The sequence below is a fragment of the Phalangium opilio genome, unplaced genomic scaffold (genome assembly GCF_054372755.1).
Source record: "Phalangium opilio isolate 3A_F unplaced genomic scaffold, DU_Popi_V2 ptg000082l_1, whole genome shotgun sequence".
Lineage (NCBI taxonomy): Eukaryota > Metazoa > Arthropoda > Arachnida > Opiliones > Phalangiidae > Phalangium > Phalangium opilio.
The window spans coordinates 4,105,303-4,125,914 of NW_028324189.1; the positions used below are offsets into that span (position 1 = coordinate 4,105,303).

Sequence of the window (20,612 nt, forward strand, 5' to 3'; positions counted from 1 at the left end):
AGAGTGAGAGTGAGAGAGAGAGAAAGAGAGATGGGAGAGGAAAAGGATAGAAACCGGAGTCTATCGACAGCCGTTTTCCTTCATTCCGTTTCAACTCGATAATGACTTGCTTTGATCCGAAAGTCATTTGATTAAACCCCCCGACGCGAAGGTTATTTAACGGGCAACTTTTCTTCTTAGGGCCCATTCGAATGTCCATCTATACCTTCCATTCATAGTCACTTTTCACCGTTAGCCAAGGCAAAGTCCAAGGGTATAATCAAACCTTAACACTGACCGCTGTCTCAGAGAGATTTAGGGGGCGTTAAGAGATAAGAGTTCGATTTGCGGATAAAATGGTTGGGAAATTAAGCGAATGGAAGAATTTCCCTCTTATATGGGAATGATAAAGAAAAGGGACTCTATACTAAATTTCTATTAGTTTCAATTTTGCGCTTCGGAAAACTTTAGGATCCCCTTTTCTCTATTCGTATAAGCATAAAGATGTGTTCCATAAGTGTGACACTTACTGTACTTCGTAATGCTAGAAACTTACTGAGAGCTAGTTTGAGAACGACAAGCGAGAATTGACTACACGCGGTTAATTTTGCAGTCCATCTAGGTCCTATTTAGTCTGTACTAAGCCTTTGACAGTGCCTCACCTGGCGACGCTTTACCTCGAATCTATGACCTACGTCGTTTCATGCAGTTTGTAACCAATGACAAACTTATGGGCAACATATCTTATAAACTTATGGTATCCCTCAGTATAAAAGATATGCTAATTAGACCAATTTTCTAATCTACCACCTATTGATAAAGACTTTCTATTCATTCCATATTGACCCATGGTAGGAGTGAGAGCTTTCCTCTCGGATAATAGCCTCGCAATTATACCATTCGTATGTTAAGCCCATCAAGGCTATTTTATACCATATTAAAATGAATTTGAACCCTACTAATGGAAAATATACCGTCATATATGCATGCGCCTCTTCATTCATACGCTAATTGGGACCATTTTAAAACTTTTAATTTCAGTCCTAAATGCACCCCTCTCTTCTATTCGTACGTATTATAATGGATTTGAAACTTATTTTTATTTTGCACAACAAAATCATATTTTAATGAACAATTATTATAAATTTTACATTTACAAGCGATTAGTACTTCGATGAATGTATCACTTTTTGACTATATTGCTATCTTCCTCAAATTTAATTAGGATTATTTTCTATTTCTAAACATATTTAAAAGCGTCGGAACTATACGGGGGAAGTTTGCGTATTTTTTAAATAGAGGTGAAAATTATTTTTATACCCACTTTTTTTACATTATATTAACATAATATTGCCATGATTAATTCATTTTCTTTAATTTCTTAACCAATTTAATTTTTTTCTACAAAAAGAGGTAATACAATTTAGCTAGATTCTGTATAGTGCGTCAAAATATAGAGTATTTATAAATTAATATTAATATATAGTAATTACATCCCTTTTCTATAAATTAATTAAATTAATTTTCGAAACTAAAAGGGTATACTTGTACAGTTCAACGTTTTATGTAAAAAATAGTAAAATTTTAAAATTTACAAAAGAGTAACGAGGTATAGGTACAAAATGAATAAAATCCCTACATTCTTATTAAAAAAATAAATAATTATTCAAAATTATAAAGATATAAACTTATCTTCAAGTGCGTGGAGAACATTGGTGAATATTTATAGTTGCAACTCACGCGTCCGGTTTTAGAATCACGGATGCTGCCGCGGATTGTAGCAAGGCTTGAGAATGTTCCCGCGCTTTCCTTCTCAATTCCGAAACGGAGGATGAAGTCCCACTGGATGAAACACCCGCGGAAGCTGCCGCAGCCGTTGAAGTAGCGGCCGCCTGAGACGACATGGATGCGACGCACGTTGTAATCGTTGTTAAAAGCGGATGAGTCGGTGATGACGCGCTAGAAACTGTAGAATTACCCATATGTTTCGGTAAGCAACAGCTACACAATGGTACTGCCAAATGTAAAATCGAATCAAAAATGTTTGTCGGTTGGTGTGTCTAAACTGTTTGTTTTTTCTAGACCATTCTTTTCAGTTTTCTCTTGGAAGATCACAATATTGTTTATATTTTTTTTTTGGTTTTAATGCAAAAATGGGTTTCTCCAAAATGCCCCTGAAAAAATTGGTCTTCGTTGTTATTACGATAGTTATGGGGCTTTCTCGCCATCGGTTATAAGGAATGTATATTGGTGACGTCTCGTACCTTTTAAGGGAAATCCTTGATGAGCCAGTTGATGAGGAAGGTGAGGTGGCAAGTAGAAAGGTGGCAGTGAGAAATGAGGACGATTCTGGTTGTTCAAAACACTGTCCAGGCATTGTTGACTACTTAAAGGGCTAAAATATAAATCAAGATAAAAGAACTTTAATCTATCTTTTTCTGAAGTTCAAAGTTCAATTTCTTGACATTCATTTGATAATTACCCTTCGCCAAACGCTGAAAATAGAGGAGGACCTCGTAGAGGGAAAGAGTTGGCAACCGCCGAAGATTGAGCCGCCAAGCTTTTGAGGAATGAAGATGATGACTCGGCCAAGGCTTCGAACGTCAAGGCTTTAGCCGCGGCTAAACTGGCGCAACCCAAACCGGCCGAAAGTCCACCTTGCTGCCTCAAGACCATCTCCATCGATTGCAGTTGCGACGAAGTACTCGGGCTACTACCAGCCACGTCCTCGTTCATGCCTTCCGTCGAGCCAGCCGGCGAAGCGGAAACGGAAGGGTTTACCTATAAGGAACTATAATTTGTACTTCCGCAAATCATTAATTGAAGTCGAACTCTGAGAGTCCACCTATCATACTAATCAAGTTATAATTCCATTGTCTAAAGTGGCTGTGAGATACGATGTTACGTTTAAAAATGCATACGTACTTCGGCATTTGCGTCTTCGTTTCTGGCCACGACGAGAGATGTCGGTGGATGTAAATGCAGTCCTAATTGCAAACCGGGTGACGAAAGAAGAGGGGTGGTACCCCGAGACGTCCCTGGTGTCGAGGGCGAAGGGGAACAGGCGTCATCAATGTCTTCTGGTTCGGAACCGGAATCCCTGAGGACGTCGGGTGAATCGGATCTAACCATCTTTCTCGTGCCACCAGGTGATTCTGGGTCTGATCCGGCATCCTCCATCTTACTTCTAGAAGAGGGTGATCCGGGGTCTCCTTCTCCCGTCGTTTCGTCTTGGTTGGCCGCTCTTTCCTTCTCCTCGCGTTCTTTACGGAGCCTTTCCGCTTTTCTCCATTTGGCGCGACGGTTTTGAAACCAAACCTGAGTAGGAAAAGAGAGAAAGGAGAATTTTTATACCTTTGAATAATACTCGTGTTTCCGTTGTTTCGGCTTTATAAATGCTGTCGAATTAGTAACTTGAGCCCCCAAATTTCACCATTAGCTAATATCATTAATTTTAACGGTGTTGATCCCACTTTTTATTGTTTCCATCGCAGCCTAACTCTTTTAAATTAAATTAATTTAAACCATCTTAATGATTGGTCAACAAATTTTTAATCGGTTTAGAAATTTTGAGATCTATATTCGTGATTGTACGAGCTTGTGTGGTCGGGACATATTTTTCACCCGTTTTATTTTCATAATTTGTGACGCAAATCGTTCCCCTTCTATACATTCCCATCAAGATTTGTTTTTATAATCAAAGAGACGCTGTTCCGACACACGTATCAAAGCTTATTACCAACGTTGGGGTTATCAAAAGGTTGCTTTAAAAACGAAAGCGCGCGCTCGCGCCCTCTTTCCCGCGTCCTACGTCAGTTCGACCTTTATGTATGTACGGGTGATGGTTAGAGCTACAGGCCCCTAAGTAGAAAGAGGCGCGTTTATTAATCTTCCCGAGGTTCGAGTCAGTTTTCGGCACGTGCCGTAAACTGGGACTTCAACCCCCCCCCGGACGGCACGTGACCCAAAAGAACCCTCCTTGACTGTTTGATTGAAAAATGACAAAAGATCACGATTATTCACGGAATAACGCGTGTCAAATTGGACGAATGGGAGCTAAAGGAACAAGGCATAAATCGAGTTTTCTTTCTACTCTGACGTCATTACTCTGCTTGTTTTTAAACCCTAAATTATGGTTTAAAATTGAAATGATTTTATTGAATATTATACGTATTATTTTTTTACGTAAAAACAGCTGCTATAGAAACTTAAATTTTACTTTATCTCTAACCTATTTTCTGATATTTCACCAACAAAATCCCGCGGCGTTCCCAAGGGTTTGAACCTAAAGTCTGGCGACTTTTCGCTCGCTCCTTACAAGTGTTGCTTTAAAAAATCCCTAGATATATATTTTTGGCCTTTACTTCCCCAAACCAATAACGCCATAACTGGGTACACGGAGTGCCAATTTGTACAACGGAAAACACGCTTATAAGTTTACGTGTTATTTTCTTTGGCTTTCCTCTCCATCCCTGGCTTCTCGAAGCAGGAAGTCACGGGGTTTCCTGTACGTTTCTTATAGGACCCTATTGGGCAGCTGGATTATTTTTCCAAGGTGATATTCGACCAGTGTCAAAGGCGTTCGCTACGTTATTCGAGGGTTATTGGTTTATGATGAAACTTAGCTTATGTCTTGGTCAAATATCATGTTGGAAGATTGAGCGTGGTTGAGGGGGAGAGATTCGGTATTATTTTGGTCGAGTTTGGGGGGGGGGAGAGAACTGGTTTATCTCGGGGGTAGCTCCAAGAAATCGCAATGTCTCTCACGAATTGGATTTAGGTGTCCGTAATCCTATCAAGATAGCAAACGGAACGGTAGAAATTGATTTTGCGATCTTATTTTTTTACCTTATTTTTTTTTTACTGAAAATAACGTTTCCAAGTCTCATTTTAACAACCAGTGTTAACAAATACTATCGTCAGAAGTATATTATACTCTTCCTCGAGAGAAGTGTACCACAGAGCGGGGTAATTGAAACAAATGATTCTTCCCAACAATAGTCTATTTGGAGCAAGGTTACTAAACCGAATCACATTCGGGATAAATATTGCTTTATTAGCGTTGATTATTTGCCAAGGCGCATGCGCTTGAGGATTTTTGTTCCACGTCAAGACAATCAAGGTTTGTGGGTTGATTGCTGAGGATTTATTATATTAAACAGTTAATGAATTCACCTCCACGGTGCGATGCCCATTTGAAGTTTGATGACCAAACAAAAATGGTGAGCCTGGGAAGAATCATGTTACATAACTATAAAACATTAAGATGATCCAGAGTTTCATCCTTCTTCTATTATATCCTTCTGCTATCCCTGAGTAATAGTAAAAGGATATGTCTGTCTACAACCATGATGTCTGGTAAGATAGATAATTTTATGATTACAGTATACAAGTATTTTAAAATCTCTGGAATTATCTGTACAAATTTTAAATTAACCAAAATTTGGTTTCGCGCCCAAAATAAATGTTAAAAACAGTACGAGAAATTTCAATTCAAAGCATCCTGACTTTCTTATTGTACATTTTAAGCTCTACCAGAGCAACGCGGCTCTCTTTCGCTAGTGTAAAATGTATCGCTATATTTAACTCTAGAGTGGTAAAAAGACTGCAAAAATCTAGCAAGCTCGGAAGGAAAACTAATACTCCGTATTGATCCAAGTCAAAAATTGGATTTCATTCGCGGGTCCCGCTCTATTCTCGGTGTTAAAGGCGAGGGAGAATTTTGTTCGGATTACCTTGTAAGTCTCTAATTACATGTTCGTCGTCCCGCTCAACGACTAGCTGAACATCACGCGTCGAAAAAACCTACGCCAGGGAAAGAGAAGATAGGAAACTCCCATTTCAGGCTAAAACTATAATTCAATCAGAGCTTATGTAGTTTTTTTATCCCCTAGAGTTGCGAAAATGGGGCTGAGACGAGCTGGGCTTGAAAAAGAAAAAAAGATATAAGCTGATACAAACTCGATTATAGTATCGTATTGACGTGACGAGGCTGTTCTTAATTATTTACAGAAATTTTATAATCGATTTTTTCCCTTCACTTAAGTGGGTCGTAATCTAGGGGATAGCTTTATTAAAATCCTACATTGACTAATTTGATAAAACCATGTTTATCCTATTAAATATTTAAAAGATTTTTTTTCTTTTTAAGTTTCTTAAAGTTCTTAATTTTCCAAACGAGTAATTGGATTTTCTAAGATCTTTTTAAGGGGTTTATCACTGTTAATTTGAGTTAAGAAAAGTATAGAGGTTTGAACCGTGCAGTACTCAGTCGCGATTAATGAAGTTGTTAGCTCCTCGAGACAATACCTGTTCGGAAAATTGAATTTAAGAACATCCACAATCGCATGCGCCTTGGCAAATAGCTAAGTGCTATGAGGGAACTATTTATCGCGCATGTAATTCAGTTTAGTAACCTTGCTATAATAAATGTAAAATAATGTTGGGAAGAATCATGTTACATTTACCCCGATTTGTGGTTGTACACTTCTCTCAAAGATAAGTATTATATATTTCTGGTGGCACTTCACGGGTATAATTGGCGTTGAATAGCTCCGTATAACTAACTTACTCGTGTTTATATCCAAGTACCAACACTCACGATATAAAATCACCCGGATTCAACGCCAAAGATGGGGCAGCCTTTATTTATCTTCTCTGATCATTCTGAATACCGTGGAATCGTATAGATAAGCAATCGTAATACACGCAGTGAGATAGTGCATTACCGCGAATTAATTTGCATCAAAACTACGGATGGATGGAATTTATCACGTATATATTATAATATATAATATATTTTCGATTATAATGACAATACGCCGATATCCTTATTACTATAGCATAAGTTTATAAGATATGTTCCATAAGTATGACAATCTGTACTTCGTAATTCTAGAGACTTACAGCTCGAGCTAGTTCGAGAACGACGGAAGCGAGAATTGAATGGCTACACTCGGTGGTTTATTTTGCAGGACTTCCATCTAGGTCCTATAGTCTGCATTACTAAGCCTTTGACAGCGCCCCAGTCACCAGGCGTCGCTTTACGAGAATCTATGACCTACGTCACTTCATGACAAGCTCCAGTTTATAATAAGTGAAAAACTTATGGATGGAGCACATCTTATGAATTTATGTTACAAGATGTAAACTTAATTCATTCATGGTATCACAAACTTATGGATGGAACACATCTTATGAATGTTACTAGATGTAAACTTAATTCTGTTCAGAGGTTACGGGTATCACGAATGGGGAATCTGGCACGCGCGTATATACGGCGTTTTACACGATGCAATATTAAAAGGTTTTTGACGCGATTAAAGATATTGTTAGACAAATGTGTAGACGCGTTTCGAGCAGGCTACCACCACGTATAAGGAGGAGCCCATAATTAGAGAAACCGGGAGCCCAAGCAGTAATTCGTAATGAAACCGGGTGAGTTAATGTTATACCTTAATTATCGTATAGAAATGAGGCTATAATTGTACGAGAGAAGATGCGCTGCTCTGTACGATGATATTCGGCCAGTGTTTAAGCTTTAGAAGCTCGTCTTATACAATATGTAGTTTCTAAAGCCGGCTTCGAGGCGTCGTAATTAACATCTCCAAATGTAACTAGATGCTTTAACCGGGGGTGGGGGTGTGTGAGAGAGAGATAGAGAGAGCGTACGCATCTTGGAAATGCCGAGGCTAGAAGTCAGATAGTTGGAATTTAATTCGGTTAAAACCCCCTTTAATACACTACACTAATCCGTTGCTTCCTAAAATCAATATCTGTTGCGCTATCCAATTTGATTTAAAGAGCTATAGCTATAGTATTCCAGTATATTTGAAGCGTATGGCCTTTTGCAAATCCGTAAGACCTTAGACGCCATAAATACGAACTTATCTATCTATACATGTAGGCAAAGTCTCGCCGTCTTACTAAAGCGCTAATTGAAATACATTACTCGAAATGGTTAATGGAGAGTTTAAAACCGTTCTTCAATTCCATCTCGAGCTTATACTTGTTTTCGAAGAAATTGGTTTAAATTAACAAATTGGATTTTAATTAATCGGCCTTTGCATTTTTCGAAGAGAAAAAAATAAACCACGAACCGTCTCTCTTAACGGGAAAATTCCCTTCTAGACGAGAAATAAATGATAAATGGACTGGCGGATACGGATACCGTTAAATACTTTAGTCAATATGTTTTTTCTTTAGGACTAATCAGAAGGGGATAATAGAAGAAGGATGACACTCTGTATCCTCTTAATACTTTCATTATGTAACATGATTCTTCCCAGGCTCATCCGCTTTTTGTTTGCTCTCCTGCTCGTCGAACTTCAGATGAGCATTGCACCGTGTTACTAAATCCTCAGCAATCAACCCGCAAACCTCGTCATGACGTGGGACAAAAATCTACAAGCGTATGTGATTCGGTTTAGTAACATTGCTGCAGTGCAAATATTCTGATGTTGGGAAGAATCATGTTACAATTACGTCGCTTTGTGGTTGGTAGACTTCTTTGGAAGAGAAGTATTATGTACTTCTGCCCTAATGAAGCTTGATTAGGGTTAGGTTACGGTATATCTTAGCCAACACCCATAAGAAAACAACAATCAAGTTTCGTTATATAGAAAAAAAAATTCTTCTTAAGTACAAATTATCACCGGTTCGCAATGGCCATGTACTCCCTTGAGATATTCTGGGATGTATTTTTGGGCTAATCCAGATAGCCAAATAAGTAGCCTGCCGAAAAAGTCGGAATCCCTGACACGTCGCTTTCAATTAGTGTCCTAGTTTATTCTTCTTTGTAATAACGTGTAGCCCGCGAGAAAATGGCGTCTATAACGGTAATTTTCAGGAACGTAGCTATACCCAACTAACCATCCCATCCCCCCACGTGATAAGGAAATCACCAGGGACTGTGGTACCCGTAATGGATAACTTAGGACCCGTGGCTGAGGGGGGGATTGTGTGTGAGAGGGACACATACACACACGGGCCAAAATTAATGAATGTACGAGGTATACTCGAAATTGCTCTAGTGGTAAGATTTATTAAGGCCCAGAAACGTATTACGACAATACGTTATATCCCATTTTCCCCTTTCTCGTTGTTCCTCGGGTAACTTTTGACTCGCTTTCTATTAAGACGTATCTTGGGATAATAATAAGGCTATCACTCCATCACTCTAGCTAGCTAGCTCTCTCTTTCCCGCCCACCGCTATGAAATGATGTTGGGACGAAGGATGGGAAGAATGAATTTAAAAATTTTAAGTGCGGAATATTCGAGTTTGAGGGGAAAATAATTTTTGAAAAGTTTCAAACACCGCACGACTCTTTGTGAAGGAGAAAAGGGCAAGGGGAAAATTTTAAATCCTCGGAAGCGAAAAGGAATCTTCTCTTGGTGGCTCTTAATTCTCATTAATTAAAATGCGCTTTACGTGCAACGATACCACCGCATCACTTTGCTGACTTGTTTTCAACAAAAGAATTTTAGCTGGAAAGCATTTGTTTTAACTTTAGCTTCCAGGGATGGATTTTTAGATTTTCGTAATTAGAAAAAGGAAATTATACTATGCAAAATAATACATTTAAAAAGTACTTCTTATTTCACGTTTCTAATTTTAGATATTTCAAAACTGTAATTATCAATTTGTAGATTTATATCAGTTTATTATATTTATTGATTGAATTGAGTCGTTTGGTTTATTGCATCTATAGTTGAATATGCGGTTCCTGGCCCAATTTCGACAGGACAATTATTTTAAAGGATCCTATCAAAAAATGCTCTACGTATTCACTACTACTACTATATCGAGGAGAAGACTAGTTAAAGCTGAATCAGTACTTCATCTATACTCCATTAAACCCGAGGGGGTATAATAGGCTAGTTGGGTAGGGTACAAGAGGAAAAGGGACCCGGGAGCTAGGGTGGGTCGACTCAATCGGGTGCTCTTCAAAGGGAATCGTCGGGACACCCTAGGGATCTTCGCCAGGGGGAGCTCGCCCTGGTGTACCCCAGTGCATGCACCCCCCCGGTGGAAACCCTTACCCTTACTTGTTATGTAAATGCGGGGCATGAATAACAATCGAAAGTACATGATGGCGGGAATCGAGGTGCACTGAGTGTTTTATGGAGTGCGAATGGTTTGGGGATTATACCCTTAGTTGATCTACAATGTCTGAGTTTTCTCGCCCCTCTAGTTCGCACCAGATGTCCTCCCTGAGTTCTAACGCGTCGCTGCGTATCCTGACAAAATGTATACGAAAAGACCCTAGAAAAATCCCCATCTAATAAGCTCTATTACTACCGAACTTTCGGTTGTTGAATGTGTTGTATTTAGAGGCTTTGAGCCGTATAGTTTGTTTTATTTTTGAGGTTTATCGCGTGATGTATTGTGAAATATGGTTTTGTTCAGTGGTGAGTGGCGTTACGCGGAGGGATAACTTCGTAATCTCTTCGTGAATTGTGACTCTCCCCCTTTATTTGTAAAATGCATGCGCCAGGGTTTTATCTTACCTGAACTCTAGCCTCTGTTAGGTTGATTTTCATGGCCAAATCTTCGCGAGTAAACACGTCAGGGTAGTGCGTTTGCGCAAACGCTTTCTCGAGCTCTTCCAACTGTAAATAAATGAAACTTTAATTGACTTTAACTGTATGGAAACGATATACTTCATGTATGAAATATGATTAACTTCTGATCTATCTATAAGAAAAGTTCATAAGATATGTTCCATAAGTTTGTCACTGGTTACTGAGAGCTTGTCACGAAGTGACGTAGGTCATAGATTCTCGTAAAGCGACACCTGGTGAAGAGCTGTCAAAGGCTTAGTACAGACTAAATAGAAAGATGGACTGCAAAACCTGAGTTTAGTCAATTCTCGCGTCGTTCTCGAACTAGCTAGGTATAGGCAGAAGTATATAATACTTCTCTTCGAGAGAAGTGTACCACAAAGCGGGGTAAGTGTAACGTCATTCTTCCCAACATCGGATCATTTAGAGCAAGGTTACTAAACCGAATCACATACGCGATAAATAGTTCCCTCATCATTACTCTATCAGCGTTTAAATATTTGGGAAGACGCGCTTGTGAATTTTTGGCCCACGTCAAGACGAGGTTTGTGGGATGATTGCTGGGGATTTAGTGCCAAACAACTATAGAATTCACCTTACGGTGCGATGCCCATTTGTAGTTTGATGAGCGGGAAAGCAAACTAAAAGGGTGAGCCTGGGAAGAATGACGTTACATAACTAAAGCATTAAGAGGATACAGAGTGTCATCCTTCTTCTATTATCCCCTTCTGGTATAGGTAATACAATGGTTATGGAACATATCTTATAAACTTATGCTGTAAGCATCAACAATGAAACTGAGTACATTTTGTACTCTGAACATCGTTAAATGACCCATTCCTAAATCACAATTGGCCTAAATTACATTTGTTTTTTTCATTTCAAAGAAGTACCATGGACAAAATTACTTAGAGGCGTAATTACTGTATGGAGGCGTAATTTTCAAATCACTACAAAACAAAAGTAGTTTAGCCGCGCGTCATACGTCCCGTTGATACCGATGAAGGGAAAAATAATAATACCAGTGAAGCTAATAAACAGAACAGAAAAATAGGAGAACAGTTGCGTTTATTGGAAAGGTTTTTGTTGGTTGGCCGGCATATAAAAGTTAGCCCGCCTTTTATAAAGCCGGCCAATTCCGGAGCTAAACGATTATTGTTATCGGCAATTTCCGGACACGCTCGTTCAATTCCGGAAACCGACAATTACACTTATTCTGATTATAAGACTAGAGTGGAAAACGGCTTATTGCAATGTTGGGGGGAGAAGGGGAACTTGGGAACTCCCGTGGACAAGTAAATCTTTATCGGAGACCAAAAAACAAGCGAAGGTCTAAATGGATGGACTCATTTCCCGAGTTTGATGACAAAATTTTTATCTCGATGAAATCATAGTGGTAGAATAAAGTTCTGTTCAATCGTAATAACTTTATGGTCATTAATAGCGTAAGTTTATAACCGTAAATCTGCAGCTTAGCTATTACACTAACTATAGAGAACTTAGAGAGACGATAAACTTATGGTACGCAATAAGCTATAAGTTTAGTCATTTAATTTTGAAAGCCAATATTTAGGGAAAATTAATTGCAAGGGTTTTCAACTGAACGCCTGTAGCTGCGTGAAAACTATACTGCTTATGAAGAAACCCTCCAGAATTAAGGGTATAAATAAGTTTAAAATGAATTTTTGCGATTACAGTTAATTGTAATTAATTCAAAATGAGTCTCATACCTGCTGCACTGTGAATGTAGTTCTATTTCTCCTCTGTTTTCTACGAACAAATGTGTCGTCATGTAGGTCGCTTTGGTAGCTGTAACCTCCATCTTAAAAGATAAATTAAGTGAAAAATTAAATTAAAAAAGTAAAATAAAATTTTGTTAAGGTAAAAATGCCCACTCCTATATATTTTGTTAAAAACCAATTAACTTATATAATTTTCTTTTACAAAATCAAACAGAATGTATGTCTTTGAAACTATAGATGTTAAAATCTTTTTGAAAAGATAACTGCAGATTAAATTCGTTTTGCGGATGGAGTTTAGCCGAAGGTGTTAGTTTAGTTTAGTTTAAAGTCAATTAATCGTAATGAGATCTAGCTTCTACGGGGAGAGTTTGTTGATTTTAACGCCACTGTTTACAAATATTTGTCTTTTTAATGAAGATTTGCGCGTCAAGCTTTTATTAATACAGTTTTCCCATAGGAATTTTCCATCTTTATTGGATACGAAAGCCGTAATTAGCTCGCGCCCTCAGCGATATCTAATGTTTACTCTACCTAATTTTACTCCTCTTTAGCTATCTCTTCACAAAGACTCGAGAAAATTGCGAAAGTTTATGCTAGCATATCGCGTTATGAGCTGAAAATTGAATACAAAAAATATTCTAATTCCTAAACAACTAAGATTTAAAGCATTTTTGAGGTTGTTTCACGAGATCTTAAATTATATTTATGATAAACTTCAATTGCGCGTAGGAATCAAACAAGTTGACAAAACGTCAAAAATATAAATCTTCTAAGGTCATTGTTTCGCTTCTTAGGCGGCCATAATTGAGTATTGTCCTTCAAGGGCCAACTACTTCAGTTCATAGTTTTACAAGTTGTCCGTAAATTGACTCTACTAGCCGATAAATTGTAGGAGTTAAGTCTAAATTGTTCTCTGAACCATCATCTTTCTACGGGAGTTGGTTACATATCTTCTTATAATTATAGATATCATTTGTATAAATCTTAAATAGAGTTTAATTTAAAGCTGCACACCTCCCAAACCATTAAATTAAGCTCTTGGTATTTACGACTTTAATTTCTTGTTAAGTATTATAGCTTCAAAAATCTTCCCTTAATTTCCCATATTTTAGGAGTAAAATTGCCTCTTTTTGCGTTTGAAGACGGGAAAAGCAATTTCAATTAAATTCAAATTTTCCAAGCTAATATCTTTTTGGCGCGGATTCCAATTTATTCCTTTTCATAAGGATAAAGCGGGAAATCTGGTAGTCATAATCCCCAAACGCTTCCGCAATAGGGGGCTCCCCTAATATACTGAACAAGACGCGCGGAGTAAACCATAGTGGTAATAAGTTGACATAAGAGCGAATTTCTTCAAAGACTTAATTTAGCGTGGTTTTCGGAAACTGTATAATGATCCAACACGACCTGGTACGTTCGTGGATTATACGGAGAAACGAGTTAAGCGACACGTAGTGTTGGATGTAAATATCCGGAGGGGTAATGGAGGTAACTGAAAAGTTAAAACGGACCGGTGTACCGTGCAACTAAGCCTTGGTCTTCTGTATAAAACTTTTATGCTCAATCCTTACGGGAATAGCAAACCCTTACTTCAATGTTTAACTTTTCTATTGGTGACTACTGAGTCGGTGGGTTTGGGTGTTTTCCTCGTAAAGGATATGCTGAACGGTAACATTCAACCCCTGATCATCACCCCTTACCAAATCAAGATTCAAAATGGCGGAAGGCTTTTTAACGCGAGTGATAGTTTGATGTAAAAACATCCTAACTTACTTAACTGAAGATGAAGATTATTCAAAGTAGATTTTGTCAAAGCTATCAATCCTTCTATAAATGCTTATTTATTTCATGAATGGAGATAACTATTGCAATTATGTCTTCTATAAAGTGAAATATATAGGCGGAGGATATAAGTGACACTGAAATGTAGTAAGTGACGTTGTACATCACGTGGGTGTCCTCTAACCAATAACTCAACAGCCAACCCAAACCGATTAACATTTAAAGCTAAAATGTTTACTCACTAAAGGCCTTTCCAGACAATACAAATTTTGACTCAAGAAGATGGGTCAAAAATTTGATTTAGCAAAAATTGTTCAGTGATCAATTTTTAATTCACAGGTCCCAATTGGTTTACTCAACTCAAGTCAAAAAGTTCTATCATCTAAAAAGGCCATTAGATATACTGGAAAATGGTAGCCAGCAATTCTGGTCCTCTTTACTAGTCAAGTAAAAATGATCTTACATTGTTTTGGCTCTCAGAAATTTCACGCGTAAGTTATAAGTTTCTTTGAAATTGATAAAAGCGTGAACCGAACCTGAAGGGTGGTGGAAGTATGTAGAAGGAAGGGCGAGACGCATTATGTATAAAAATACCTCGGGTTTTCGTCGATGAAACTCCTTTTGGGATGAAATTGAAAATTTTATCGGGGGCGCTAAAGCTATTTTATGTAAATTTGGGGTGGTAAGGTTCTCGTCATTTAGTCGAACGTCTTTAAGATATCCGCATTTCAAATTCTTTTTTGAAAAACGAATAGTGACTCGAGCGGGCGAAGGAGAAGCGGGAGATGAAGGGAAGGAGGAGAAGCGAGATAAAGTAAGGTGTAAAACGGTTTAGAATGTTTGGGATATATTCCCACCGGATGAATTTTTCCCTTTTCGTATTCAAATTAAGGGACATACGCGTCTTGGAAAAATCAACTTTTGAATTATGCATTTTACCCTTAAAGCTAGTTTCTTTAGCTTTAGCTCTCAAGCCCTAACCTCTCTAAGCTTTCTATAAAGTGTTGTGGCAATTTGTCGTCTACTAATCTCGAACGAAATATCGGGAGCTGATTGCTGGAAACGTTATTAAAAGGAATATGCAAATTTTTTCCAAACCAAACTCAAAAGTAACGTAAAACCTCGGTTGAAATGTATTTTTAAAAGTGTTTTTGGTATGGGAGAAAGATACCCCCATCATTTGTACGTACGTTATACATATTTATGTTATAATATTTTATAGATTCTGTGTAAATATAATTCCAATGAACAAACAAGAAGGAATTGAACTGGAATTATTTCGAAGCTACGTTTTTTCTCTTCATATTTTGCTATTTTGTTAATTAGAACTAATTTTTATTTTTTTAATACTTAAAATGGTATAGTTTAGTTGGTAAGTTTAGAATTATCTTATTTTCCAATATTCGAGGATTTTTGGCTGAAGCCAACATTCAGGGGGAATAAATATAATGTATTTCCTACGAGCCCCTGTAAATATGTTCGACTGCCGTACACTAGTGTATACATATTTCAATTTAGACTTATTAATTGAATTATTTTACTTAGTATTATTTTTAATGTTTATTTTTTAAAACGATATATTTACACTCCTTGCTAAATAATCCTTGGTTTTATGACGGTTTATGATATAAACATAATAATTATATGTCATCTGGTAAGAAAACTTGTGATACATTGTACGAGTTGGGCTACTGTTCAGGTGGTCCTGGGTTCTAACCCTGATGGTAAAGTTCTTAATTAATATTAATAGCTACAATTTAAAAAGTACTTTTCATGCATAGGTTTCTAATAGACAAATAGACAACTGAATTCTGACTTTATTAATATAATACTTACAAGGCGACCCTGCAGAGTACAAAGAGAATGGCAATGGTGGGGGTCTAGGGCCCATACCACTGGTTGGTGGGAGCCCTAATGGGCAATGATAGCAAAACATCCTCTAAAACTGGAAATACAAAATATTAAAATCGAAATTATTAATTACATCTTATATATATATTCAATCATCCGGATACATGTCAGCTTTCCAGAGAAATAAAAAATCTAACCTTTCATTTCAAAATCAACAAAAAAATCGAGACCCAAATTATTGTATTTTCGATCGGAAGTATACATTAAAGTTACTATATTATTGCTCTGAATATGAACAAACCCCGTCATATAACTATAGTTTAACCTCTCCTGACGAGCTACTTCCGTATCGGAAGTTGAACCTTGTTTAAGCCCTATGTTTTCCTTCGCTTCTAACATCTATAGTGCACGTGATCCTATATGAAAATAAAACCGATATTTGTTTCTCTTTAGGCCTACTATCAAGATAACCTGACCCAATATCAAAGTGACCATTTGAAAAAAAACCTTTTATTGATACGAATTGTTGGGGGATTGTTTCACATTGAAAACATACTGAGTTACATGCATGGTTTGTTAAGTTGTATGGTTTAGTAAACTATAAGAGTTAATGGGTTTTTAATCTATGTTATGTTTCATATCATTGTTTAGTTTCCTATTAGCACGTGCATACGAATTGATCTTAATATCCGATATTAGTATTTTTGCATATTTACGTCATTAGATCTAAACACGCCTATAGGAAATTGAACTTTCATCATTTTAGGCATAAACTATACTATTATGTATATTTGACGTTCATTTTCGTGTATTGTGGGGAATAGCTTATCGGAGCAATTTCCGATGTCGAAAGTTTATCTTATGTTTAATAATTACATGAACCTTTTTTAAAAAAAGCATTAAATTTCTATCCTTGCTTTAGAAATAATTTTAATATTAATTTGTATTTAAACGTTTCAATGCTTTAATGAGTTTATTGACTTAAAATTCACGTTAATTAACTATAAATTGCGCGGTAAACAGACGGTTAAAATTAAACTATCAAACACGTGCAAGTGTAACAAACACCGATTGAGAAATTTTCCCTTATAACTTAATGTTATTATTAAATCACAATATGACAAGTAGCTTTGTTTATATTTATCCAAATCAATTTAATATTTAAAAGTCATTCAATAAACATTGATTGTTACAAGATTTTGACGGCGGTTAATATTTTAAATTCCGTATGAGTTAAGTTTAATTAAGAATCGAAAGACTTACTTTTTAAATGAGAGAACTGTCCTCGTTGAGATGGTCAAGTCTTGGGGTTTGAATGTCCCTTTTTGAATAAAATCTCTTGAAGCGGTGGAATTAACGCGAGTGACCAAACGGGTAGCCTGACTCGGACTGTGTAGCTCGCCATTTAAACGTGCCTCGTTGTAACATTTCCTAGGAAATGGGAGTGTCTCTTTAGCTCCGTTAGAGATCGTTCCCTCATTGGAGGGATTTTTGGAGGAAGGCGGTCGGATCTAGAGCTGAAGGATCGTTAGAAGCTGAGGAGTGATGCCAGAGGAGAGGAGAACGGAATAAAGAGATGAGAGAGACTTGAAGTTGAGAGAACTAGATAGAGAGAGAGAGAGAGTCTAGAAATTTTCGGTAGGCGGTAAAGAAGGCCTCCCAATCGACGATGTTTACCCGATAAATAAATTGTTGTAAACTGCGTTGCTGGATGGAATTAAAGAGGATTACACATTTTTGTGGAAGAATTCCGGCTGCTGGCGCGGTTGTGGCGTCTGCGGTGGCCTGTCGCTATTCCTTCAGTCATTCACTCTAGCTCACCCAACTCTTATTCCCTTTTCCGCGCTGCTCTGCCCTTTAGTTCTCATTCCTCCCTGTATCTCCTCTCGTAGTCTCTTTGAAAATTTAAAACGCTACGGGCCAATTTGAGTCGAGAGATCTAGGCCTAAAAGTCCTTTTACACCGTGGATTACGTGGAAACATTCAACATCTCATCAGACGTATATAGATTTTCTCCAAATCGACCGATTAAAATTTTAAAGGGTTTATTTTTAGAGTCGGAACTTAAATTCGATAAGATAGGTTTAAGTTGTTACGTTTTAAAACCTCCTTGAACTGAACCGTGTTGGGAATTAGAATTTCTATTAATTACCGGAGATTGAAATTAAGGTTTATTTTTAAAGATAAGTTACTGGGGATAGTGTTATGTCTTATACGAAGTCTAAAGTGTGGATTCGTTTTCCCAAAATAAGAATTAGTTTTGGAAAAATACGAATTAATTTTCTCGAAATACAAATTAGTATTAATTTAAATGGGTTTAAAAACAGGCTTTAAAATAAAATAAATAATTTAAAACTCTCCTCCAAAAACTATTAATTTATAATTTGTATTGATTTAAACGAATTTTGTTTGACAAACTTTCGTTAATGGATAATACGTTTAGTTAAATAAAGTTTTGGGCTTAAAAACAAAGGATCTTTAATTTTGCATAAATTTATAAGTTTCCCTTTTTGAAGTTACTCCTTTTTAACTTAAACTCGAATCAAAGCTATTTTAAAAATTAATTTAGAACTCTCCCGTTTTAAAATACCCAAATTACTTCAATAAAGGGGTCCTTAATCTAATACGCAAATTTGTAACTTTACTTACGTAGAATTAAAGTTAAATTTAAATAATTCTTTTAAATCACCGTAAAAGGAAAAGTTTTAAAACAATTTTATTCGGGGCTAAACTGGCTTAATAATTAAAACAAAACCTACTCAATGATTTATTCTAATTATAAATTTAAGGGTAGTATTTATTTAGGGTACAAAATGGGGAGTACGTAAGTCTCGAATTAAAACTAAATTAAACATTTAATAAAGAAAAGAAATTAAAGTAGAAAATAAAACGTATAGCACGCTAATAAACATCCTAGGGCTCGCGGACGCTAATTCGATTAAAAATACGAAATCCTGAAACGAAAAACCCCCGAAATGAAAAAACTACTAGAGCAAGGCCCTGATTGAGGATGCATTAGGCGTATTAGTGGAGTTTCTTTACATTGCTTGAAATAGCGAAATATCGCTTAAATTCAGAGCAAAAACGATGCATCTCTAGTTCAATGGTTTTTTTATAAATACATCTTTTTATTCAAGTTTATTTGGCTTTCGTAATTAATGCTTGAAACGTCATTAATTATTTAATGTGAACTTAGGCATTAAACAATTACTTAAATTGGACTTGAAAAATTACGAAATTAATTACAAATTTTATATTAAATTGGAAATAATATATGAAAAAAAAACAAAATTAAATTAGAATTTTTATATTCAGTTGGAGATAAAATATGAAATAAATTATAAATTTATATTCAATTGGAGATAAAATATGAAAAAAATATGAAATTAACTATTTACAATTTTTATATTCAATTGGAGATATAAAATACTTAAGTAATTACAAATGTATCTTTAATTAGTAAAATTCAAAATTGAGTCCCAGCATGATTAGTTTGATAATATTATATCTTTAAGGTAAATTTGAAATGTATTTTCTACAAATGTTGTTCTGATTTCACGTGAAAAACACGAGTTACGATCATTTTCCATGAAGGTAGATCCACCCTTAATTTTGCAAGTAGGAAAAAACGCATTAAATTTTCACATTTCTCGAGTTAAAAAATAACCTCCTTTAGAAAAAAAAGGGGTTAGAGAAACCTTCCCTTTGAAGCTAGATCTTCTTTATAAAAATTGAAGTCTCTACCTACCTACTCCTTTTCACCCAGACTCTTCCCCCCCCAAATATCCTCCCGCCTTTAAAATACTTCATCTTACGGACCGCGAAAATCCCATTAGATAGACTTGTAATCTATTTGCATTTTTCTCCAATTTTTTTTTCTTCTTCTTCGAGCTTCCTTCCGAAGGAATAAAGATTTTCTGAAAGGATTTTCGCTACCTAATGCAAATTTATCTCCTCTTATTTCCATTTCGGGATAAACTTATCCTCTTCCCTTATCCTATCCCTTAAAAAATCTACCCTGTAATGGGAAGGATGCCAGCAAACAAGATGGAGTCCTAGTTATACTTCACTCACAGTCCTGACTCGCTAATCAAAGCCCAATCCAAATTGCTTTACTTAAGTAAAGACATTTCTCTTAATTATAAGGTGTTCATTATGATTTTTCATCTGGGAAATATGTGGCCAGAATTGTAAATAATTAAGATGTAATATCTCATAGTCTATTGATCCCTGTTGGGTATACAACTTCCGGAAACAGTTAATTGCTTAACCAAGGTGATCTTCTCCTATTTACTAAGGCTGATTCATTTATGAGTTCAAGTTCAGTCTCTTGGTTAGTCTCTAGTTCCCTGTTTGGTATACCACTTCCGGTAACATTTAATTGGTTCCTCTATGACGTAACCAAGGTGAGTTTCCCCTGATTCAATTTTGAGTTCAAGTTTAGTCTCTTGGTTAATTGCACTAGTTTCGCTTGGAATTGAACGCAACTCAAAAGAAGTTTTTCTACGTACGTCTTAACTCCTTTCGGGGTAACATAACCAAGCCTTTCTCCACGTGCTAGGCATTATGGATGGTCAAACTCAATTGTAAGCCTTGCCAAAACTATTTCTCGCAATTTTATGAAACGTCAATTATGGACAGGTGAAGCTGTCTCGAATACCTGGTATGGCATTTGCCTAGAAATCATTTTCTTT

The 20,612-nt window shown here is 36.5% G+C and overlaps 1 protein-coding gene across 2 annotated transcripts; it reads right to left on the minus strand.

Annotated features, from left to right (window-relative positions):
• Positions 1–1,326: 1,326 nt before the first annotated feature.
• Positions 1,327–17,298, minus strand: LOC149651025 (uncharacterized). Of its 2 annotated transcripts, XM_089847085.1 has the most exons (8): positions 17,182–17,298; positions 15,904–16,012; positions 12,274–12,365; positions 10,490–10,591; positions 2,905–3,297; positions 2,462–2,760; positions 2,244–2,374; positions 1,327–1,993 (listed from the first exon to the last, which is right to left on the minus strand). In XM_089847085.1, the coding sequence occupies exons 2-8, from the start codon at positions 16,001–16,003 to the stop codon at positions 1,716–1,718; spliced, it is 1,395 nt and encodes a 464-aa protein (XP_089703211.1). In that variant the 5' UTR covers positions 16,004–16,012; positions 17,182–17,298; the 3' UTR covers positions 1,327–1,715. The 2 variants fall into 2 exon arrangements, with proteins under 2 accessions (XP_089703211.1, XP_089703212.1); XM_089847086.1 differs by lacking the exon at positions 17,182–17,298 and having other exon boundaries at positions 15,904–16,041.
• Between the last annotated feature and the right edge of the window lie 3,314 nt (positions 17,299–20,612).

Excerpts from the sequence above, each read along its gene's own strand:
- LOC149651025 (XM_089847085.1), bottom strand. The coding sequence starts at position 16,003 with ATGTTTTGCTATCATTGCCCATTAGGGCTCCCACCAACCAGTGGTATG. Across the intron at positions 12,366-15,903 it reads GTACTCTGCAGGGTCGCCTT|ATGGAGGTTACAGCTACCAA; the intron begins GTAAGTATTATA and ends TTATCTTTTAAG. Across the intron at positions 2,761-2,904 it reads ACGAAGACGCAAATGCCGAA|GTAAACCCTTCCGTTTCCGC; the intron begins GTACGTATGCAT and ends AGTTCCTTATAG.